This window comes from Ips typographus, linkage group LG3, assembly GCF_016097725.1.
Source record: "Ips typographus isolate SLU linkage group LG3, UJ_Ityp_2.0, whole genome shotgun sequence".
Taxonomy (NCBI): Eukaryota; Metazoa; Arthropoda; class Insecta; order Coleoptera; family Curculionidae; genus Ips; species Ips typographus.
This window is the reverse complement of record NC_138424.1, coordinates 15,320,177-15,344,795: the sequence shown is the minus strand read 5'-3', so window position 1 is coordinate 15,344,795 and position 24,619 is coordinate 15,320,177. Positions and strand designations below refer to the sequence as shown.

General features: G+C 34.1%; 3 protein-coding genes and 1 long non-coding RNA gene across 7 annotated transcripts in view; 1 reads left to right on the top strand and 3 right to left on the bottom strand.

The window, feature by feature from the left end:
* Positions 1 to 1,434: 1,434 nt before the first annotated feature.
* Positions 1,435 to 14,654, bottom strand: Phb2 (prohibitin 2). 3 transcript variants are annotated; one of them, XM_081976158.1, is made up of 8 exons: positions 14,537 to 14,654; positions 14,301 to 14,476; positions 8,824 to 8,944; positions 8,547 to 8,772; positions 8,255 to 8,488; positions 7,870 to 7,947; positions 2,130 to 2,226; positions 1,435 to 1,727 (listed from the first exon to the last, which is right to left on the bottom strand). In XM_081976158.1, the coding sequence occupies exons 2-8, from the start codon at positions 14,431 to 14,433 to the stop codon at positions 1,609 to 1,611; spliced, it is 1,008 nt and encodes a 335-aa protein (XP_081832284.1). In that variant the 5' UTR covers positions 14,434 to 14,476; positions 14,537 to 14,654; the 3' UTR covers positions 1,435 to 1,608. The 3 variants fall into 3 exon arrangements, with proteins under 3 accessions (XP_081832284.1, XP_081832285.1, XP_081832286.1); XM_081976159.1 differs by having other exon boundaries at positions 14,301 to 14,457; positions 14,514 to 14,615; XM_081976160.1 differs by lacking the exon at positions 1,435 to 1,727 and adding an exon at positions 1,814 to 1,993 and having other exon boundaries at positions 14,301 to 14,614.
* A 115-nt stretch (positions 14,655 to 14,769) lies between these two features.
* Positions 14,770 to 24,619, top strand: part of egg (SET domain bifurcated histone lysine methyltransferase eggless) — a 58,034-nt gene continuing 48,184 nt past the window's right edge. The window contains exons 1-5 of one of the 2 annotated variants that reach the window (XM_081976157.1): positions 14,770 to 15,075; positions 15,138 to 15,322; positions 15,382 to 15,508; positions 24,212 to 24,309; positions 24,364 to 24,597. In XM_081976157.1, coding sequence (XP_081832283.1) covers positions 14,990 to 15,075; positions 15,138 to 15,322; positions 15,382 to 15,508; positions 24,212 to 24,309; positions 24,364 to 24,597 — 730 coding nt within the window. In that variant the 5' untranslated portion in view covers positions 14,770 to 14,989. The remainder of the gene's footprint in view (positions 15,076 to 15,137; positions 15,323 to 15,381; positions 15,509 to 24,211; positions 24,310 to 24,363; positions 24,598 to 24,619) is intronic. The other variant, XM_081976156.1, reaches the window with a different exon arrangement.
* On the bottom strand, positions 17,318 to 18,045 carry LOC145726876 (uncharacterized). The gene is made up of 2 exons (XR_014177713.1): positions 17,887 to 18,045; positions 17,318 to 17,576 (listed from the first exon to the last, which is right to left on the bottom strand). It is a non-coding gene; the product is annotated as an uncharacterized LOC145726876 (long non-coding RNA).
* LOC145726872 (uncharacterized) overlaps positions 19,043 to 24,619 on the bottom strand; it is a 108,555-nt gene continuing 102,978 nt past the window's right edge. The window contains exon 22 of the transcript XR_014177712.1: positions 19,043 to 19,224. The gene's annotated coding sequence lies outside the window, so the exon portion shown is untranslated. The remainder of the gene's footprint in view (positions 19,225 to 24,619) is intronic.

Here is a 24,619-nt window from a genome sequence, read left to right as displayed (position 1 = left end):
ATAGGCCTCAAGGCCGCAGTGCATTGTCACCCAGACAGCTACCAATATACAAAATTAAAAATGGATGAAGTTTTCCTTGGCTGTGGTTACCGCACTAGTCGGAATAGGTGTATCATTGATAAAACGATGGAAAAGAACGATAAACAGGAAATGAAGGAAAAAACAAATAAAGTAATATTTTATCCCAACGAAAAGTGACGAAGGGTTCACGAATTAGCCCGAATTTAACCCAAAGTTCAAAGTTGGCCAACTTTTAAGTTAAAATTAATCTTAGTTTAGGGTAAATTTTAAGTATTGCATGTCATATACTCGTACAAACGTGTAGCTATAACTTTATGAAAATTAATTTGACTATAATGCAAAATTTGATTAATTCTTAATTTGGAGGTATATACGGAGCATAAGGATCTGCAGAAAGAAACTTTTAATAAAGAATTAACGAATAAAAAATAAGAATTAGTAATAAAGAATTAAAAAGTTGAGTAAAACCGGTTTTTGGGTTTACCCAACAAGCAATTATAAGAACATTTTACAATTGAGAAGAAAGATTTAAAATCATCAATCAATACATCGTTGAAAAACAAATTAAGCTTCTTTTTCCGATTATGCAATAGTATATTTCATTACCAGTCGAGAAAAAAGGTTTTTTCCGTGCGTGCGTGACAGTTTCACGTGGGAGGCGAAGCCGACACGGGAAGTCCTGCACTGGAAAAATGTCAATGTGTTTTAACCGATTTTAGCTGCAAATTGAGCTCATATTGTAGCATAAAAAAATCATTCCATATTGGATAGTAATCTAACACACCAGACTCTTAAAAAAATGGTTTTTAGGCAAGAAATAATACGTTTTTGTTAGCGCACCAGTTAAAAAAAGCGCACCGAAAATGGGCACTTTCGTGCATCCTCACGGAAAATATACATTTTCTCGACTATGGATCGGATAGGTTGTTTTTAATTGATTCCCGATTATAAGCACCGTTAATTTGAGATACAACCCAATTGACAGCATCACCCAATTGAAGCGGCTCGACAACCGTTATTTACATTTCGAAACAGCCGAAAATATATGGGTAGGCTTGTTAAAAATTCGTCTGGACCAGCTATTAACGTTAAATCAAATTTAAAACCCAAATTTCTGACAAGGCCAAGGGCAATCGAAGGTGACTTTTCGGCTCATTGATTTGAATTTTTTGGTCATATTTGTGTCTCAGTTGTGCATTAATTACGCATCTACGAGGATACGTCTGAACAATTGCTAGCGCTTTAAAAACAGTTTTTAAGGTCATCCTAATTTGTTTTGGACACAATTTTAAATTCAAAAGATACCGTTACTATTTCCATTCGAAAAAATTAGGGAGGTTAGAAATTCTCTTGATTTTTAAACTCGGGCTTGTAATAATTGTTTCTAAAGGTTGCAGCAGAATAATAAACACATTTTCTCTCTAAAAACATGCATTTAACGGTCTTAAAAACTACGGACAAAACTTCTTTGGATTTAAAAACCACCTTAACAGGCATAATAAATGCTTACAAAAATAGGAAAAATTGACTACGATCTGAATAAAAAAAGATATATATAAAATATAAAAAGATGTGTAATACAGATCTCTACTTAAAATTTTTTGGAGAAAGTCTATCAGCTGCAAACTTAGATAAATTCAGCACGGACATACCCGATCCTTGTGATTTATCCAACAAATTGTCAAAATTACTACCTCCACCATTACCTAGAAAACATAATAATACTATAACACTCTTGGGTTATTAAAACGAGAAGCATTGTAGACCCGGTTTTGAGAAATGATATAAAAAGTCACAATCAAAAATACTTATATTACCAAATAATATAAAAAAGTAACATAAAGAGTAGTGACGGTCAAAGTTACTAATAACAGTTTATTGAATTTTTACAACATGTAGTAACAAACTTGCAATATTCATTCAATCTTCTTAGTCTCTCCTTTATCGAAATAAATTCCTTAGAATCAAAAACCTAAAAGCAAGTTAATGTTATACGTTTCTGACCATTTTAAATGAGTTTCCAAGAAGCCGTTCTACATAATTAGTAAGTAAATCAGAATAATTTTACACTAAAGATAATCTGCGACACTTACAAAATTAGCTCTTACTTTTTAGTTTATTACTTTGGTCGTCAAACTCCTTATCTGATATATTCAACATCAGGCTGTTTCCGCTAAGGTAGACTCTGTTTTGTGAATTGGCAATCTGAAAATATAATGATTTATTTGTTAGTTCAACTAGTATCAGTTTTCAGTTTAGAAGTAAATTAAAAGTTTGAATCTCATAGTTACTAGTACACATAAAAGATGGGAATATTATTATAGGAGATGTTTAGAATGCAGCTCGGAAAAAGGTAAATTACTTAGATGCTGACAAATGAAGAGGATATAGACATTGAGGAGACAAACAAACAAATAATAACAGCAATGAAAGAAGCGAAAAATAAGTGAGTTGGAAAGGAGAAGTTGAGTGGTAGGACTAAGAAGTTGATGGAAAAAAGAAGAAATCAACAGACAAACATCAAAACAATGCCACTCAGCTAAGAGAGATCAACAAAGAAATATCAAAGGCTATCCGAAGAGATGTAAGGCTACACAAAGCAGAGCAAAACAGGGGAATAAAAGTGCTTAGGAAAAAATTGTCTGAGGGTAAGAAACAATTAAGTAAGATAATTGACAATAAGAATGGACAAACCACCACAAATAAGCGAGACATCCTGCGAATCGTGAGAAGCTTCTATGCGAAGCTGTATAAGAAAACTACAACAGAAATTGGCGTGGGAATTCCCGTGATACAAAACCAGGGATCAGAAGACATCCCAGTAATCCAGACAAAATAAACAACTGCTTTAAAAGACATAAAGAACAATAAATCACCAGGAGATGACGAAATTAGCACCGAAAATATAAAACTAGGAGGATCATCAGCACTTCTGAAAATACTGTGTAAGCTATACAACGCTTGTTTAAGAAACTCCATAACGCCTGATCAATGAAATAATACATCATAATACTTTTACACAAGAAAAGAGATATAGTCCAAATAGAAAACTACAGACCAACTAGCCTGCTATCGCAGATTTATAAGCTGTTTATGAGAATAATCACCAAAAGGCTGACAGCTAAACTCGATCTTTTCCAACCTATTGAGTAAAGGCTAGGGCACAAATGATCATCTTCTTACAAGTAAAAATCCTCATTGAAAAATGCATAGAGTATAATAAACCGTTAGTTCTCATTTTTGTAGACTATAAAAAAGCTTTTGACAGAATAGACCACCATAATATGCTTAGTGCCCTCGCTGATTGCAGAATCGACCATCGCTACATCGACATCATTAAGCAATTATACAAGAACGCAAATGCTGTCATTAGACTTCATGAAGATACTGTTAGCTTCCAAATATAGAGAGGTGTGCGGCAAGGGGATGTCATCTCCCTCAAATTATTTACCAACCTTTTAGAGTACATGTTCAAACGCACAAACATCGAGAACCTCGGCATCAACATTAATGGTGAAGAACTTAATCACCTTCGCTTCGCCGATGATCTGATATTAATTACAAATGATCTCAAAGAAGCGCAAGAAATGATGAGCGAGCTGAGTCTAGCATCCAGAGAGGCTGGGCAGAAAATCAAAATAGGCAAAACAAAGTTCATGACAAATCTAGTTGTCAGTGAAAACCTAATAGTGAACAACTTAAACATTGAGCAAGTATACTCCTACAAATACTTAGGCCACGAGATTGGATTGGGAAAAGATAATCAAACCTGCGAAATTGGCAGAAGAATAGGTCTTACATGGGCAGCCTTTGGAAGATTGAGCTACATCTTAAAATCTCCCCATGTGTCTTAAGAAGAAAGTCTTTGACCAATGTATTTTACCAATACTAACTTACGGAGCCGAAACACTGACTCTAACAAAGAACACCGAGAATAAAATAAGAGTAGCGCAAAGAAGCATGGAAAGAATAATGTTAGGCTTATCCCTGAGAGATAGAGTTTTAAACACAGAGGTGAGAAGGAGAAGTGGAGGAACAGATGTCATCACAAGAATATTGACTCTAAAATGGAACTGGGCGGGTCAGAATAAACGACGGCAGATAGACTAGAAAAATACCAGAATGGAGATCGCGAGACGACGCCTTCCGCAGCAGAGGCAGACCGCCCAGTCGGTCAGATGATCTGAAGCGCATCCAAACCAACTGGTTAAATGCAGCACAGGATAGAGGGAGATGGAAATCTTTACGGGAGGCTTATGTCCAGCAAGGGATGAACGTATAGCTGTGTGATGATGATGATTTTCATTTTTGTTTTACTAAACTGCTCGCCAAAAAGAATAAGACAGCAAAATTTTTGGTCTTTTTAGAGCGGCTATTTCTTCAAGTTGATTCACTGATTTTAATAATTTTTTTGAGGATTAAAAATTATTTTCTTCCTCTTTCTGATGATCTAAAAGCTCTTTTTGAAAGTTGTCACGGATACGAGTACACAGGGTGTACTACACCTACTACACCTCAGTGAAGTCAAAAAAAAATTAAATCGGTATAACGCCATTTCCCGCAAAAAAATTTTTGTGTTTTAAAATAACCTTAATCAATCGAGTCTTGTGGTCAATATCTCTAGTTTTTGCCATTTTGCTGATTAAGGGCCGTTTAAAAATTTTATTGCAAAATTTTAAAAATGGTTATTCACTTGTGTTTAATTTAACCATTTCTTTAAATCTTTTGTCGAAAAACAAAGAGATTAGTAAGGTTACACTTAACACTACCCATTTCATTGCCTCAAAACATAAGCCAAAATGTAATGTTTTGATGCCAATTGTCAGTGAGGATGATAATAAAAATATTTAATTATTTTCTGGTCTATTTCATATCGCACGCTGAAAATCGCCTGCGATTGGTCTATTTCATATCGCACAGTTTCGGAAAGTCTAGGATTCTGTATTCGTGCAACCGGTGGCAATTGCCTACTTATCCGTTCTCTAAACTGTTAAGGAATTAACCAATACCCATGTAGGAGTAGAAAAAATATATTGTTACGGTTTGGGCCTACTATGCTCGATACTCAATGAAACCGATGCGCCGCAATATCTGGCCGGGCGCGTATTAAAGTAGGCCACAGTTAGGAAGCGCTACCTGGAAGATTCTTTAATGCTCAAGGCAACCCGCGAAGCGTTTCGCGGTCATTCCAGAACGTGGTTTGCGAATATAAAAGAAGCGTAGTCGACGGCGGCGAGAGAGTGTAGTGTAGTGGATTAGTGAATTTGGGAACGCGGTTAAGTTTAAATAGTGGAATAATTGTGGAATTGTAGTAGTGTTTTTAGTAGCTGTGTTAATTATTGTACGGAGTGTTTTAAAGTGTAATAAATTTATTAATTGTTGAGTTAAATTGACTTTGTGTGAACCCACGGAAAAATCGTAACAATATTATGTTAATTTATGTATCATATTCTAAATTGTTATTCGATTTAATAATTGTTCATTTATTATTAATATTAGTAACAAGTAGATTAGAGGTAATTCATCACATCAATAACCCATTTATGGTAATCAAGTTTGTAGGTTTAAATGAAGTTTTTTACTTGATTTTTTTAATGTGCTATTATATATATTTTAGTTACATACATAATATGAATATGTATAAGTATAAAAGAACAATATTGTTAAATTCACTATTATTAAAAATTAATTTTTCAATTTTAATTTATCATTTATTTTCAATTATTATTTTTTCTAATTATTGGAAACGCTTGTAGAAAAAATAATGTTCTTATCACGTGCGTAAAGTGCCTTCCCCGCACTCGGCTGATGCCCAAACGAGCGTAGCGAGGTCATCGTGCGGTAAATTATCACTTTCCGCACTTATACTATTTTGTATACTCCTACACGGATATTGATTAATTCCGTAACAGTTTAGAGAACGGATAAGTAGGCAATTGCCAACGGTTCAACGAATACAGAATCCTAGACAATCTTCAGCATGCGTAAAGAAATAGACCAATCACAGACAATCTTCAGCGTGCGTAAAGAAATAGACCAATCACAGGCAATTTTCAGCGTGCGATATGAAATAAACCAATTACAGCTTGAACGTAAACAAAATAATTCTTCTGATTGTCATCCTCACTGACAGTTGGCATCAAAACATTGCATTTTGGCTTATGTTTTGAGACAATGAAAAAGCCGTTCAAGTTTCAGTTAGGGTTCAATTAAAATATAAAAATATCTACTTTATTATATGAGAAAGCAAATGATATAAACTTAGAAATTACAACGAATCAAATCCATTTAACACTTCAACATAAAATACGAAGTTAATCAGCTATCACACGGTGACAATCCGGGACACCGGTCAAACTTTGGCTGCGTCAAAAGTGATAATGTATACACGGAAACGATTCAAAAATTGAGTGTTTATTTGTGTGAAATTTGGTAAGTAATTCCAATTAGTCGTAGAAAAAATAGCCTGTAAAACTGGAACGAATTGTTCATATCGTCCTCGTCTGACAAGGACATTTTATTCACCCTCCTTGTACAATATACTATTTTCTCCAAACGTCAAAAAAAGGTTACTTTTTATATGTCAGTCTAGACATTAAAGGATGAATTTCTAAAGCGCCGGATGCTAGGCAACTTCAACGGCAGCAAAAGTACTATTACTCGTACTTTTAATGCCGCTCAGTCTAATCGATGTAATGGAAACTAAATTGTCAATAACATTCTGAGCGATTTCCGCAATCTCTGGCGGTGTACATTGACCATCGTTGGCGTCAAAATCGGACATTGGTACAAGATTTAAAGAGAAAAGCGAGAAACTTACGGATTGCAGCAAAAAAATCGAAGTCGGAATTGAAAATGTGAATTACTTTTGTCGCTTATGTTGACTATCCATGTCAAACAACAGCAAATTACCATATAAACGCGCAACATTTTACTTTCATAGGTAACCGGTTTTAATCAAATTTTCCATTATATAACTCATAATAATGTTAATAAACTCTATTTAAATAAGTGTTATGTTTGGAGAAAAAATAGCATGTTGCATACGGCGTAGAAGCTATTTTTTGTACTTTGTTAAGGTTAAAATATGACAAACTGTGCATGTGACAAGCGTGTGTCAAAGCGGAGTTTATATTTGAAGGGTGCACGGGAAAGGTTTTTGTTGAAGAAGATACAAAAATAGGTCTTGACTTAGCCTGTTTTTCACCAGATTTATATTATAAATATTAAATTCATCAAGCTTAAGTAGCAAACAAGGTAATTCATAAATTAAAATGTATGTCAAAAAATAATTAGTTGAAAACTTGTTTGTTTTTTATTGATAAAAAATTATTAAACTAATTAGTTACTAAAAAGATTGTAAGGTAAGTAGGTCATTCCCGTGTACGCCTATCCTAAAATATGTTCTATTAGACGACGTAGCTCGATTTTCTTCTGACTAAGTTTTGACCCTGTATAGCATCGCTATTGTCTATCAGGTGAAGCTGTTTTCTCAATTTGGCCAAAAATTGACTTAGCTTGTTTTTCCCGTGCACCCTTCATTTATCTTGCAAAATAAATTAAGTCTAGAGTTCCTTGTAGAAAAAATATTGTTACTAACTCTTGTGCAAAGTGTCTTGTCCGCACTTGTCTGGTGTCATATTCAGCCATCGTGCTTACAAGCCTTTATTACTTTGCACACTTGTTAGGAAAAGTACTATTGTCTAATTATTTATTTATTGCCGAATGCCAAAAACTATTTCCAACTAATTAATAACATTCTGCTTTTAATTTTTGATCTAATTTCAAAAGCTGCAGCCTCAATTCCTAGACAAACTCTATTTAAGCAAACATCAGAGTAACACTTACCGTTCTGGAAATATTCTGTGCTGCCCTGATTTTCCTCAACTTCAAGTAACCAGGATTCCTAGATATGGCTTCACCTAAGTAAGAATTGGTTAAGAAAAACAATTGACTTTACATGAAGCTCTACTATTCGTAGTCATCTACTGATTAAATAAAAATAAAAGGAATTGCGTTTTGTTGCGGAATTATCCAAACAAAAATATATCTACACAGAGAACACTGTTAAATTACCTAAGTTGGAAACTACTAAAAAATGTTATTTTACCACTACAAAGAGTAGCGCGAGACAAACTTTACTTACTGACTCCCTTGAAGTATAGAAAATTAAGGAGTAACACTCCATCAAATAAAATGTATAATAAAAGTCAAAATTAGCATAAAAGGATATCATTTTGGCAGCTTCCGCTTCACCCTCAGCTTGTACGATTTTCTGTTGACGCTCCTGTTTAGCTCTTTCAACTACAAAAGCGGCTCTTTGGGCTTCCTGTTGAGCCACCTGTTTCGCTTCAACAGCAGCAGTATATTCCTTTCCAAACGACAGTTCCGTAATCGAAACGTCATCCAGGATTATATTGAAGTCTTGGGCACGTTCAGTGAGTTCCCTACGTACTAGTAAAGACACCTGCAAGGAATTTTTTGTTTGGTAGCACTGGTAATTAAAATATTAAGTCAATTAGTACTTGTTGTCGCTGAGTAATGAGTTGTGCAGCATTAAATTTGGCAACCACAGATTTAAGGACTTCATTGCAAATGGAAGGCAAAACTTTCTCATCATAGTCCAAACCTAACTGTCTGTAAACTACAGGCAAGGCACTCGCGTTAGGCCTTGATAACACTCGAAGAGAAATGTTCACCATTTGTAAGTCCTTGGATCCAGTTGGTGATGAGATTTTTCTTGGTCTTGACCTAGAGACACAGCGTAAGTGCTGTTGCTAGGCCTGAATCCTGCAAACTTACCTTATATCGTAAATAATCGGGTACTGGAACCAAGGAACTCGGAAATGCAGACCTTCCGTGTAAATTTCTTTCTGTACTCCGCCCACCCTGTTGAACATGATGGCTCTGTGCCCACCTTCAACTAAAAACCAGAAGAATAATGTATGTAACACACATGTGAAAATTGATGCGGTTACAAATTGAAAATACGAAATGATATATGAAGTTTTTCAAAGCTTATATAACACTGGGGAAAAACGCAGGGTGCCTGAATGTTTGTAGCAAAACTCACAATCAGAACAAGGTCTTATCTCCAAAAAATTAACTTTAAGAAGGGTGGACAATTTATTGTTAATTAATTTTAATATTACTGAACATGATTATTAAAAATTCACAACCTATTCATTACTGAAATGCACTCCGGCTTACTAATTAAGCATAATTACAAAACAATGGATCAAACATTAATAATCATTATTTACAATTTATTTCAAAATTGTGAATAACTGTGACTGGTACCAAAAAATTGTGAACCAAAACAATTGAGTGGTGTCTTAACAAAACTGCCAATCTCAATTTTTGGCTGATTTGACATTCAAGAAACAAAAAGGTTACAGACTTTTTTTTTTTCCCCTATAAGTGTATTTTTCTTAGTTTATTCTATCAATTGTCGGAATTGTTACTGTTTTGTAACGTTGCTATGGTTGTTGTAAACTGAGCTGGCAATAAAGGAGAATTATTATTATTATTATAAAGGCGATTTAAAATCAAACATGGGTTGCAAAAGTGCCAAACTGCAAACGTGATTTATTCCAGAACAACCAATCTTCTTACCGGCCAATAATTTGACTCTCAAACATCACGTGAACTTAAACTTTGGTGCCTATCAGCGCTGTAGCTTTCATCATATATTATAATATACAGGGTGTCCGAAAATGTGTTCAAAGTTTCAGATTTTATCGTAAGGTTTTATTACATAACTTCATTCATTCTTGAAATACCAAGATTAATTTTTCTACATACACTTCTTCTTATCCACTCCTGAATGTAGGCCTCTTCCAAATTCCTCCACGCCTTTCTATTTCTAGCAGTCCGGGTCCAATTCCTTCCTGCAACATTCTGGATATCGTCTCTGGGGCCTACCAATGCTCCGTTTGGTCTCTCTTGGGCGCCAAACTAGTATCCTATGTGCCCATCTGTGGTCGTCCTGCCTTGCCACATGGCCAGCCCATCTCCATTTCAGTTGTGCCACAAGCCTTAGAACATCTGTCACTTTAGTTCTTCTAAGAATTTCCTCATTGCGGATTCTATCCCTTGAGTGATACACAGTGATTCCTATCATAGCCCTCTCCATTGCTCGTTGGGTGGTTTGCAGTTTACTGGCAAATTTGCGGGTAATTGCCATTGTCTCTAGTCCATATGTGAGAACCGGCATCACGCAGGCATCAAACACTCTCCTTTTAAAATTTATAGGAAATTCACTAGATTTAAGGATACCTAAATCCTAGTCTGCCAAATGCTGTCCAGGAGTATTCTTTTGTGGTTTCAAAAAATTGATTTTCTTTGCCAAGTTGCATTTTGTGGCCTAAGTAAACATATTCCGAGACAACCTTCAGGGGTTGGTCGTTAACGGTCACCTGGATGTCTTCTGTACTCATGATCTTTGTTTTGTTCAAGTTCATTTGAAGTCCAATTTGCAGTGGTGCTCGATGAAGCTCCCGAAGCATGTTTTTCAGCTCTTCACCTGTGCTGGCAACAACCACAATATCGTCCGCAAATCGTAAATGATTTAGACGCACTCCATCGATATTAATCCCGTTCTCTTGCCAGTCAAGCTTTTTGAAGACATCCTTCAGGGCAAGGGTAAAAAGTTTTGGTGAGATGGTGTCTCCTTGCCTTACTCCTCTTTTGATTGGAATACTGTCGGTTTTTAACTCATCATCTATTTTTACATGAATGGAAGCGTTATTATAGATTTGTTTGATGAGGTTTGAATATCTAGAGTCGATCCTTGCATTGTCTAGGGATTCTAGAACTGCCCAGGTTTTGACAGAGTCAAAAGCCTTTTGGTAGTCGACGAAAGCCAAATGGAGGGTTATATTATATTCTGTGGCTTTTTCAATAAGAGTGCGAAGTGTCTGCAGGTGGTCCCGCTTGCTCGACCGTTTGGTATGAGTTTATCTTATTCGTCAACCGGTTGGTTATTATTTTCGTAAATAGTTTGTATAAGTGCGATAATAAGTCGATAATTATCTATGTTGTTTCTGTCTCGTTTCTTGTATAATAGGATCACTTCTGCATTTTGCCACTTAGTTGGGATTTTACCTTCTGTCAAACATTCATTCAGCAGCAATCTTACATGCTCCATCAGCGTCTCACTTCCTATTTTAATCATTTCGCACGTGATTTGAACTTCACCTGGACACTTTAGGTTTTTCATTTGATGTAGTGCTATCTCCAGTTCTCCGATATTTATTTCAGGGACTTCTTCGGATCCCACATTTTGTATTTTCCTTTGGTATTGACGGCCCTGGACTTGGAGTGGAGTTGGAACTGTACAGGTTTCCGTAGAAGTCCTGAACTGCAGTCACTATTTCACTACGATTGCTAACCACAATACCCTCCTTGTTTTTTACTTTAGTCATCCTTGACCTTCCATTTGATAATTTGGATCTTAGAACTTTCAAATGCTTGTTGTGTTCTTAATTAGCTCATTATTATGGTTTCTTAAATCTTTTCGAATGTTCGTATTTATTTCTCTGTTAAGATTCTTATATCCTCTCCATCCATTTCTTTCCTTGTTTTCATTAGATTTTTTGTGTGTGGCTACATACTACTGCACTACTCTTTACTACTCCACAATTACAATGTACACATTGTAGTGAAAATGTACAGGGTGATACTTTTTAGGGGTCAATCGCCATTTTATCTTCTCAAACTTTTTTGTAATACGCCACCGATCATTTATTTCCAAATCTGAATTCTTTCTTCAGATTATAAACTTTTTTGTCTCTTGCATTTTTTCCATATCTGTTGCCGTTTTAGAGTTATTGGCAAAAGTGTCTAGGAGTGCATGAAATTTCCCATAAGAGATGCATAAGAAATTGTATGAAAAAGTTACAATTAAATTGTGGAGATCCTATAGAGTAGTGTATGTAGAAAAAATAATCTTGCTATGTCAAGAATGAATGAAGTTATGTAATAAAACCTTTAAAAAATCTGAAACTTTATCACCCTGTATCTCGGTAACAACGCATTTTCGGACACAACTTTCTGTAAAATCCAATTCTCTAGGCATGGTATAGGTTTGGCCTGTATACAGTGTGGAACAGCCAAATTGAATAAATTCGATAACGAATAAATGAGAGCTTGTTGGGAAAAACGCTTGGACACGTCGATTTGTATTTTTAGATGCGCATTTAAAAAAAAAAAAAAAATTATATAGGGTGTGTCATGTGACAGTGGCCGATACCAACTTTATTATTTTAAATACAACCCCCTGTATATTATTAGTTTTTTGGATTCTTCAGAAAATTCTAGACATAATTCATGTACAATGTCCCATACCTATCTTCAACTGTTTCGGAAATATTAAATGTTTTCAGATGTATTACAAAAATTAACATTAAAAAAAGAAAATTATTTTATTTCACAAATAATGTAAAAAAAAACAAAAAAACATTAATTTCAATGTAAGAGATGTTCAAAATGTTTGCGAAAATAAGTATTGAGTGTAATGTAGCGAATTTGTGAAATAAAATAATTTTCTTTTTTTAATGTTAATTTTTGTAATACATCTGAAAACATTTAATATTTCTGAAACAGTTGAAGATAGGTATGGGACATTGTACATGAATTATGTCTAGAATTTTCTGAAGAACCCTACTGCCTAGCTAAATTATCCTCCAAAAACCATGTGATATCTGTTCCTAATATCAAAATTTGCCGAGAATTTGCAAGAATAACAGTATAACCCACTTTTCTTACAGTTTTCAAAACAAGTCAGATTTACCTGATTTTTCTCATCTCAAAAACATATTATTTGTCTTAATTTAAACATGAGAAAATCAACAAAAGTGATAAAAAGAGAAGAAAGAGTAGAAATCTATACTTTTTCATAAAAAAGTTACTTATTTGTTATTTCCTACAATAATCACTTTGTGAAAAGTTTTACTTCATTTATTTTCGAGTTTATTTTATTACTCAATAAATAATATTAAAACGATAAATAACAAATCAAAACAGCCTTATTTTGACTTTTTGTCTTTATTTTGACAATATTGACAGAAAATAACTTTAATGAAATTATTGACAGGAAATTGATATCTTTCAAGCAAATTTCAATTAGACCCATAAATTTACTGGTAAAATTGGTAAACTTTCATGTCACACTGCAGTTTACTTTTCCAATTTTACTTTAGTTTACCAGTAAACAACTGGTGGTAAATTAATTATTTTAACGTTATTTCTATTTGTTATTGTAATAACCAATTGGAAATAAAGATTATTATTATTATTATTATTATTATTATTAAGGCCCATCACTAGTTAAAGACCATTTTACCCGCGGAAAGCGGCAATAAACTTGCCAGCGCATGCGCAGTACGGACACAGCTGATTTCGGCAAGTTGCTTGCACTTGCCGGGTATTGGTTCTGCTCGATTTTTCTTTCAACTTGCCGGAAAGTTTAGTAACTTTTCTAGTGATTTTTGAGGTACCATCTTGGCACAAAATCCACTAGTGTTGAGTGGTTGATGTATTATTGGGCTTCAGCAGACTTTAGCTTCCACAAATAAACAAGAAAGAATTTATAACAACTGACATTGATGACAGTATTCACTCAGTACTGACAGTCAGGAATTTCAGGAGGAAGGCAAGGGGTTATTTTTTTCTGTAGGTTGGTAACTAAAAGTTACTTTCTGAAATGACAATAAACTTTTTTACTGTAATGCAAACCATCAATAAACTTGCCTTGCAAAGTGTAAAACGGCCTTAATATAAATCTCTTTTGTTGATCAGAAATCTTTTTTTTTAATGGACCATTGAATCCTAACAATGTCAGGTATTGAGACACATTACAACAGTAGTTTTTCTACATCTTTTTCAAAGACTGTGTAAGTTTAATACTGATATGAAAGACTGGCCTGAGCCAAGCTTTTAAATTATATATCTCCTGTATTTTTAAGATTCCCACTTGAAATTTACTGGATATACAGTAAAGTAATCCTGTCTCTCTAGTACTCTTGTTAGTACTGTCTTTTGTGACAAGTCTTGAGTAATATTAATCTCGATATTAATAACTTGTTCAACAGCAAAAATCTGTTATTTTTAAAGAAAACAATAATGCATAAGTGCAAAACTCCCTAAGTGCAAGTAAAGATTATTAAGATAATTTTATTTGCCAGTTTCAAACCTTGAACTATTGACATAACCTCTCACTTTTATAACTCAAGAGTGTCCCTGTGTTGCACATATTTATGCAATTCAGCAGCTCTTACCTGTGTACATAGATTGTGAAATTCCATAAACCGCTACACCACCCAGGGCCAATAATTTCATTCCCAAACCCAAGCCGGGTGGTCCACCTTTGCCGAATTTTCCAGCCAAATCGTTCAGTTTACTCTGAGCCATTGTAAAGTAGTATTGTTGTATTTCCTAGAATAGTAAGCCTCTGCTGCATGCAGTGATTAGATGTAAATTAGAATTTATACCAATTATGATCTAATCAACTAACTTTAAAATCCAGAGAAAAATTAACAAATTTTTTAGGAGGAAATGGAAAAACGTGAAACTATTAAGTGGCTGACCGGCTGTCAGTGACAAATGACGTTTGACAATTTGCCAAATATGACATTAAATTAAAAATCGATTGTTGAATCACAGTATCACATGATAATAGTATAGTTAATCAAAGTAATATCACGTGACTCTTTGACAGAACATTCAAAATTTGTAAAACATAAACCCAACCAAAGTGTGGAAAATAGTGCTTGGTATCCGGGTTGTTTTGTTTATAGTATTCCTATAACCTACTACTACAAGAAATTGTATGATTTTAAAAACATTTTTTAATAGAAAACATTACAGAAAAGCGAGTTACACCTTAAAAAATCTAAGAACATTTACAGAAACCCTGTTTTAATTGTGTTTAGTGTTTGCATTATTATAGAAGACTAGTTAAGCCACAATGGAGATGGAGAGTGAACAGGAGAATCCTGATGACGCCATGGAAATAGATGAACCTTTGCCGGTCACTCCTATTATTGAGAGAAAGTAAGAGTGCATTTACTTTTCTCAGACTTCCTTAGTAAAAATGCACTTTTTACTTCTCGTAGAGTGTTCCTGTCCACAGTACCCCCAGTTGTATCAGCTAGCCATACTGCTGAAAGTGAAATCCTCCCAAAGCAAGATTCAAACATTGTTATCTTAGATGATGAAGAAGATGGTTCTCAACCAAAATTGTCTGCATCTGAAACCCCTAAAGTCCAAGAAGAAGAGAAACCATCATCACAAAAACTAGGTAGGTACAATATTTTCTCATGATTTATATTTAGTCTATTAATATTTGTTTTATTTTAGAATGCCCTGTGAAGGATATTATCAATTTAGTTGACAAACCTGTTAACAATAGATGCATTAATACAAACTGTGAAGGAAATTCTTCAGAATTTATTTTTGCACCAGATTTTTGTTTATCCTCATTCAGGTAAGTTCAAATATTTTTTTTAACTGTTTGGATGTGTGTTTGCTCTCTTAAAAGCTGTAGTGCACTCGAGGTATTATATTATTATTAGGCATATGTGAGTATTTTGAGGCATTGTCTGTATATTTCAAAATGTAGTGTATTAATATAACAAAATTGAATGAAAATTGAACAGAACAGCATAGGCACATGTAATTATTATGGTAAAATCTTTGTTACATGGTATTGAGTTGAAACAATATTCTTCACAAATAATTATAATAATTTACCAATTTTTCAACATTTAAACTACATTAATAAGGTCACGTGACTGTTTTTTGACAGCTGTCAACTGGCTTCTACAGTGATGCAAGCTCAAAATTGTATTATTTACGTCACATAACGTGTATTTTACAATTTCAGCTTTTACAACTGTCTATATTTAATTTACCAAATGATCAACATTTAGATTACATTTTAAAGTCATGTGACTGTTTTTGACAGGTGTCAGTTGGACAGTGTTGCAAGCTCTAAAATGGCATAATCAAAGTCAGGTGATGTGTCTCTTGGAATTTTAGCTTTTACAACTGTCTAAATATAATTTACCATTTTTTAAAGTTTGAACTGCGTTTTGAAGTTCTCGTGACTGTTCTTGACAAAATCAACTGGCTTTTACAGTGTTGCAACCTCAAAATTGTATTATTAAGGTCACATAACGTGTATTTTACAATTTCAGCTTTTACAGCTGTCTAAATTTAATTTACCAAATGATCAACATTTAAATTACATTTTTCAGTCATGTGACTAATTTTGACAGATGTCAACTGGCCTTTACAGTGTTTCAAGAACATGCAGAACTGCATTTTCAATGACACATAAGGTGTATTTTGCAATTTAAGTTTTAACAACTGTTTAAATTTTATTTACCATTTTTCAAAGTTTAAACTGCGTTTTGAAGTTCACATGACTGTTTTTGTCAATGTCAACTAGCCTTTACAATGTTGCAAGCTTTAAAATTGAATTATCAAGTCACATGACCTAGTTTTTCCAATTTTACTGCTGTCTAATGAACTGTTTCTTTTAAATAATAAGTGTCTTTATTTAACGTGCTAACTTGGTTACTATGACAATTAGAAAATTCGTGCAAACGTCAAAATATAACCCGTAATTTTGGGCAACCGTACAAAAGATTTATTTTTTTTGTCAGAATTTGGAAAAACAGTCACCTGACCTTAGAAAATCAATTTAAAGCTTTTGGCACAAGGTCAAATCAAGTGTCAAAAATTTGGTAAAACCTTTACGTTGTCACCTAACTTAACCTAAAAACTGTAACGGGACCTTTAAAAAAATCAATTTTAAGCTTTTGGGTCTCTAAAATTTGGAAAAACAGTCACGTAACCTGAGGAAGTCATTTTGATTGAATCATTAATCGTTATCGACATTTTGACAATAGTCAAAAAGTCAAAAGTCATGTACAAATTGTAAAAGCAGACATGCTACTTAATCCAACCTAAAAACTGACACATGACCATAAAAAAAATAATTTCAAGGGTCTATTTCATCAAGATTTATCATTATCTCAATACAACGGGACTTATAACTAAATTTAAGAATGCCAGAAATGTGTAAACATTTGAAGGTATCCTAAGGCAGTTTCAAAAATTTAAAGGCATTTTGATGTATTCCAAGGCAGTTTTAAGGCATTTTGAGCAGCATTGTGAGGTATTTAAAGGCCTTTCAAGGTATTTTGTATGCAAGAAGGCATTTTGGTGTACAAAAAATCGGCGGTCTACCCCTCGGTGTCAACCCTCCAGGAAATTAAAAAAAAAAACAATTTAGAAAGCCACTTTTATTGAAAATTACCAATTTTTTGGACAAAATAACGTATTAAACAAAGTACAGGAAAAAAATGATTTAAAAAAAGTCTCATTTTGGAACTGCATATTATAAATAATTCTAATTAACACCCTACCAAACGTTAAAGTTGACTAATTTTGACATTCTCTAGCGGCCAAACCGTCTAACATATCAACCCAATTTGGGAATTTTTTAGAAAGCTCATTCCATTGGCTATCCGTTGACGTATAAAACTCTAGGAAAAATAGTGCAATTGTCAGTTGACGCCCTCTAGTGGCTAAACGGTGCAAAACAGGGCAAATATTCATAATTAAATTTATAGAAGTTATCTCGAGAACATAATGGAAATTACAAAAAACTATTGACTCATGGTGTTGTACAGCGCGATTCCATAACCACCAATCTTTATCGCGTTGATTAACATCTCCAGTAATGTTTTGGATGCGCTTGTCAACTGGAGCTTCATAGAAATCATTCACTTCCCTTATTCTTAATGTCACGTCAATATTTGGATTATACGTGCAACAGCTATAGGTCTCACTTACGACATCTTCGCCATCATTATTTTGGTTTTCTTCTTCTTCTTCAATCACTTCGTCTGGCCGGATTTCTGGTGGTGTAACAATGTTGCACAACTCGTTGAGGGCTTCAGCACAATCACTAATGGCAGGTGACTTAGACATTGTTCTTTGTTGTATCTTAGCTGCTGCAAACTGACTTGGAAGAAAAGCTCTGTTTATTTTTACTACCGCGTTCGCTTATGCTTTTATATGCAGTTGTGACCAAAGGAAGGGGAGATAGGACATTACCAAAAACATGTTTTTGTCACTTTTGAATATATTTTTGTGGTCAGATTTATGATAAATAAGCGAAAAACAACAATTATGTATTGATAGTAGGGCTGATAGGACATTAACAAACCGCATATTTGTTGTTTTTAAATATATTTTGTGGGCAGATACATGAAAAATAAGCGTACATCAACAACAATTATGTGTCGATAGTGGGAAAAGTGCAGCACCAAATATGGACTGATAGGACATTAACAAAAGCATAATTTGTTGTTTTTGAATATATTTGCAGCCAAATTGACCCTGGTCAGACCATGTATGAAATTGGAAAATCACTTTTTGATCATTTTTCAGTAGGTGTCCGACTGTTGACCTAAAAAGTTGAGCTCTCCGAAAAAAAAAATGAAAGTGTTTGCTGTTGATATTCAAGGTTTTACCTTAAACGGGGTACAAGGTTCAGAATTTATTGCTAAAGAAGTTACCATTTCAAATGGGTCACAAGTTAACCATTACCTGTTTGAATCGCCAATGACGTACGCATCCTTATCTGCTGCTAATAAGAAAATAGTCAGTCGGGCAACATTTAATTACCATGGACTTCAATTTGCGCGTGGTAATATTAATTATAACCGAATAAATGATATAATTAAACGAGCGCTGTACGGTTGTGATGCCGTTTACGTTAAAAGTGTTGCAAATAAAGATTTCTTAGAGAAAGTTCTTAATGGTTTAGATATTAGCCCAAGTATTATTGATATGTCATTGGATTGGTCCGCACCGCCAACTCAACCTAGTTACCCAAAATGCATGGAGCATTTAGCAGATAAACCATATGTTTGTAGTTTTCGCAATTGAATTGAAATACATGATTGGGTGTCTAATACACTTCCGCAATAAAAAACATTAAGTACTTAGTATTTTTTTTATTTTCCACTAGTGGTTGTTTAGGGTTGGGGTGGAGGGGTTAGGGGTTGGGGACTCCACCGTCCCACGCTATTTCCACACATTTTATAAAAATGGTTCCGTACCGGCTTTGCTATACTACTAGGGTGCCCCAGAAACACATTTTGACTGGTGTGGGTTAATTTGACCCTGGAAAATTAGGAAAACGCGGTTACATGAGCTACTAGGTCTACTACGATGTAATGCATAGAAATTTCTTGAAAAACCGATTTTGCAAATGACAATTTTCGTTAGGGTCAAATTTGCCTGAAAAGCCACCACTATTCCAATGGGTTTTGCGTTATATTGGCCACTTAGTGCAAGCGAAAATCGACTTTAATGATTTTATTTCTACAGTTTTGCTACGGCTCTAAATTTGACACTGTGTTAGGTTTGTCGATTTAAAAAAAATCCCTCAAAGAAAAACATTTAGTTAGCTTTGGAGCCCTCTGGCGGCCAAACGAAGCATCCTATCAACACAAACAGCCATATTTTTGGAAAGCCCATTATATTTTCTATCCATTGACATATAAAAGTCTATACAAAGTGTTGCAAATAAACGAGTTGTTTGATAATAAAGACAGTTTTGACTAAATTTGACGGTTCAATGTATCAGTTTAAAGAATAATTTTTTTAAATAAGTGACCTAATACAAACTTACCTTAATTTTGAACAGAGAATCAGACAAAGTTATAAGAATGAGTGTTCAATTTGAAAAACGTCCTGTTTTCGAACTGATATCTTGAGCTTTTTTTTGACTACCCTGTATAATATGTTTTATCGTTTTTCTTCACCCACTCTTAGAACAAACCTTGTATAACACGACAAAACACAAAATTCAAGAAGAAAACGTTTTCTGATATGCATAAATTAAAATTATTGTTTTGGAGACAATATTAAATTTCACATAGAACGGTAAATATCTCAGAAACGGATACAGATAAGATGACATTAACACACGAAATATGTCTAGAATATGACGTAGAATCTAAAAATGCAATAATATACAAGGTATCTCTACAAGGTATATCTACTTCCGGTTAAATCGTTAGCACGCATAGTTTTTTATTAAAAAAGGTTTTATTAGACTCTCGAGTCGTGGTATATCAAAAAATTAGTGGTTATTGTTAGGTTAGGTTAGATATTGGGAATTATTAGGAATTACTGTGCATTACAAGGAATTAGTGGACATTATTGGCATATTAGGAATTACTGTACAAAATTGTACTCAGCGGTTTACCCCTCGGTTATCTAAAACACATTGACATTTTTTGTTTGCGCTTTACAACAACTACCTACCTGCACGAATTTTATAACAACGTCCGCGATCGTTTTCAATCTCCATCAAGCGAGCAGAGCGTTTTCGACGTCACGATGACGAAATTTGGCCAAACCATAATACCAACTGTCAAGTTACATTGTGACGTCAAAAACGATCTGCTCGCTCCATGGAGCGTAAAAATGTCAAGACTACTATCAACGTCAAGATATTAACCTAATAACATATTTCAGTGATATAAACGTTTTTCACGTCCAAAATGCCCGTTTCCGTTATCGCATAACATGACTGTCACACATGCACGGGACAAGCCTTTTTTCTAGACTGGTAATGAAATATACTACTTTCTGTTCAGCTTAGTTCTCATAACCGCGTTTTGTCTGACGTTAGTTATTTCCTATTGGCCAACAGTAAATTTTCAGCTGACAGACCTGGCAAAACTTTTTTCCCGAAACAAGGATGAATGGAAATATCTTCTATTCTCAAAGTTCCATGGCAAATGCCACATAAAAACTAAGATATTAACTATGAATATAAACATAGGGAACGTACCTCATCTTTGCTGTGATTCATTTTCAGTTTTGCATTCAGATATAACTTTTAACGTCAAAACGCTAGAAACAGACGCAAGAAGTTAAACATTTTCAGCTTCTTGCGGGCTGTCATTTTCAAATTTTGCTTCTTCCATTAGGAAATAAGTGGCTTCAGACGCAAAAAGTGAGAGCTTATACTCTACAAACTACTACTACAAATGAGAACTCAGCTTATAGCGACTTCTGACTGTTGTGTCACAATCACCAGCACAAAACGTATGTCCGTGATTAAATCTGATATTGATTGTCAAAATGATTATAGTTTTAGGTTACAATTTAAAGCAGGGGCTACAATAAATTATGTATTAAGCTGGTGTTGTACTTACAGCAATAGCCTAAATCTGTAATTTTGGTTGGTGTAAAATACAAAACTACTTAGCACCCGTGTTTACTTATAGGATTTTCTTGGTTTAAGGCTATTCTCTACTGTGATTGTAAAACCAGGCCTTAAACTGAAATTGCACCATTTACTTATAAGCAGTTGTTCAGCATAATAAACCAAAATTTGCTGATGAAATATAGAAATGTTTGTGAATCAATGACAACAGACTACATAAAAATACAGTTAATATTTTTATTTTTATTTTAATAGCAACAGCTAAACACTTACGAAATGAATAGATTACAATATATTAATTGTTGAATATAATATTTGTGTATTATACAAAGTATAATATATTTGCAATGCAATTTTATGCTAAGCGTTAATTTGGATGAGCTGCCAATATGAATCTTATATCCTATAAAAACAATTATAATCAGGAATCAGTCATTACTTCATTTCAAATTACTGCTGTAACTGATGTATAGTCTACCAATATGATTCCTGCAATTTAATTTTGTCATGTCACTAATGGAGGTTTTCATCTCTCATCACGTGAGGTTGTTCCATTAAATCATTTAAAGTTTTTTCAAAATTTGGTCAATAGTTTTTAATATATGCATGAAAGGTCTTACTGTGACATGTTCTCTTATAAGTGAAAACATAATAAATATTTCTAAATCAATTGAACGCGTTTGGGATCCTTAGTAAGCAATAGCTAAAACAAAGAAATTTATCTACATATTGTAAATTCTTGTTCTAATTATATGCTCCTGGATTGCATAATCGCTTCGCTTGTGTGTTTTTTAAAGCTTTCATCTCTTTACACACCATTCAAGCTGATCCTTTGGACGGTAGATTTAGAAATGCCTAAAGCATCTGAAACCCTCTTTAAAATGTGGTATTAACAGTCGAAAAAGCACGTTATTAAAAAACTTACATTGAAGACTGCGTTTAGCGGTAATAATGTTTTTCCAGTCACTTTCTTAGACTATTTTTAGTAGTAAAAAATGAGTTTTGTGCGCAACAATCTTCATCTTGATTTCTGGACTGTTTTTAGTGCTTGAAATCCAGTTTTAGACACTCAACAATGGATTGCAGACTGATAAAACGAATTTTAAAACTATTCCTAGTAGTAAATAACAAGTTTCTAGACTATTCAATACAAATTTAGACTCTCACAAGTCTTGAATGTTCTGTTTTACACAACCTGTTGTTTAAAAAATTAAACACCAGTAAAAATTATCCTATATAAATATTGACGCACTTTAAACGTTTCACCGTTAGGTGACATTCAGGAATATACAGGGTGAGCCACAATATGGCAATGAATTGAGGTTATGTTTTTTCTTATGGACTGATCATCTTTCAATGATATTTTCTGATTCGCTGAATCTAGAGGCGTCAAATCCGGTGATCTCGGAGGCCATTCTATTGCACCTCTACGACCTATCCTACGGTTAGGAAACACCTCATCCAAGTGCGCCCGTACATGTCCTCCAAAATGTGTTGGCGCACCATCCTGTCCCATCCCATTCAACATAAATGTTGCCTCATCAGAAAATACGATTTGATTAAACACATTTTGATTTTCATCGAATTTACGCATATTTGTCGCAGCTTTTCTCAATGATAAGTGGGGATCTTCTTCATAATGCAACAAGGTTTCCAACGCTTTATCATCACTTCTTGCTTCTTTTGGTCTTCCAGAACGGATTTTATTTGGGCAAGTTCCCCTTTCTTCAAATCTGCGAATAGTTCTTAAAACAGTAGATTTTGCTATTGGGGCTCTATTTGGGAAATTAATGTTAAACTGTCTCACGGTTTCAGAATACGACCTCTGTCTATCGCCAAAACCTCTTATCATAAGCAGAGTTATACGTTCCTTTTCTGCAAGGGACATTGTGTACAGAAAATTATTGACACTACCAGCTAATGTCAAAATTAGGTACCCGCGATCTACTATCAAATGTAACAATCAGGTAAAGGTAAGAATTACTATCGATAAACATGGGATAATACCATAAAAGCAAATTTTTCTTTAATAATTAAATAGCTGCCAAACTGTTCAAGATAACCATTCAACATGTTACATGAAATGTGATCAGAATGAGAGAGCGAATCAGAAAATGTCATTTAAACATAGACTACGTTTATATCGTAGGGTGTTATTCCGATCGACAAAGCGGATTGAATTAGGGATTATTCAATTGAGTATTTATCGTGTTTTACTTAAATTTGATAATTTTGGATTATTGGATGCGTTCGAAAGATCCGTAAAGATCGAAAAAAGATCACTATTCAAGCAGAAAGAGATGATAACATATTCGTAATTGTTATCTATCACCAATATTACAAAAATATTGGTATGTACTTTACCTATCAAAAACCCAGCTTGTCGGCAAATCAACAAAGCCCCAAATCTGTTTTGCATTAACGAAAACAAAACTCAAAGAGCAAATAACAAACGTCCGTCAAACTAATGTGTCAATGTCAAGTCAATCCTGTTTACATCGAACATCCATGGAATGGACGTCACCGTTCAATCGGATAGAGCATTTCAATCCTGTTATTTTTTAGGATTGAGTAGTCAATCCGAATCGTTAATCCGCGTCGTTTATATCGAGGATTTTATGACGGTTTACATGATCAGATTGAATAAGCGGATTAAATTTGTTCGATATAAACGTAGTCATAGTCATTCCATAAGAAAAAACATAACCTCAATTCAATGCCATATTGTGCCTCACCCTGTATATTCCTGAGTGTCACATAACGTTTAAAGTGCGTCAATATAGGATGTTTTTCAATAAGTTGTATATTTTGCGAAATAATTCAGAGTTGCCGGACTTTTTACAGACAGTGTATATTATGGTAAATTACTGACACTTAAAACTGTACCACCCTGTATGTCAGACGTAGAAAAAGTCTATTATGTTATAGGGTGAAAAAATCTTCCAGCAATAAAGAGGAAATATGCATAGATTGCTATAACAAATCTCTGGAATATAACGATAAGCTTGCAACCAGTCTTAAGGAAGGTAAGTATTTTGTTGTTGGTAAAATAAATTGGAATACTATAATCTTTCATTTAGGAAAATTGCTATTTGGTGTTGACTTTCCCATTATAAACGAAACTCTCCAGATAGATGACTCTGATGAAGAAGATGGGAATGACGGCGAAATGGAATACATATCAGACGAAAACTTTAAGTTTATTTCAGAAAACATCGATAGTATTTTAACTGAAACGATGGAAAAGTATGATTTAAAAAGTCACATGGAACAGGAACGAGAGTATTTAAAAATACAAGCACAAAAGGTTGATGGTTAGTAATTCATTTTTGGCCG

Excerpts from the sequence above, each read along its gene's own strand:
- Phb2 (XM_081976158.1), bottom strand. The coding sequence starts at position 14,433 with ATGGCTCAGAGTAAACTGAACGATTTGGCTGGAAAATTCGGCAAAGGT. Across the intron at positions 8,773-8,823 it reads CCGATTATTTACGATATAAG|GTCAAGACCAAGAAAAATCT; the intron begins GTAAGTTTGCAG and ends CTGTGTCTCTAG. Across the intron at positions 7,948-8,254 it reads AAGCGGAAGCTGCCAAAATG|TTAGGTGAAGCCATATCTAG; the intron begins ATATCCTTTTAT and ends ACCAATTCTTAC.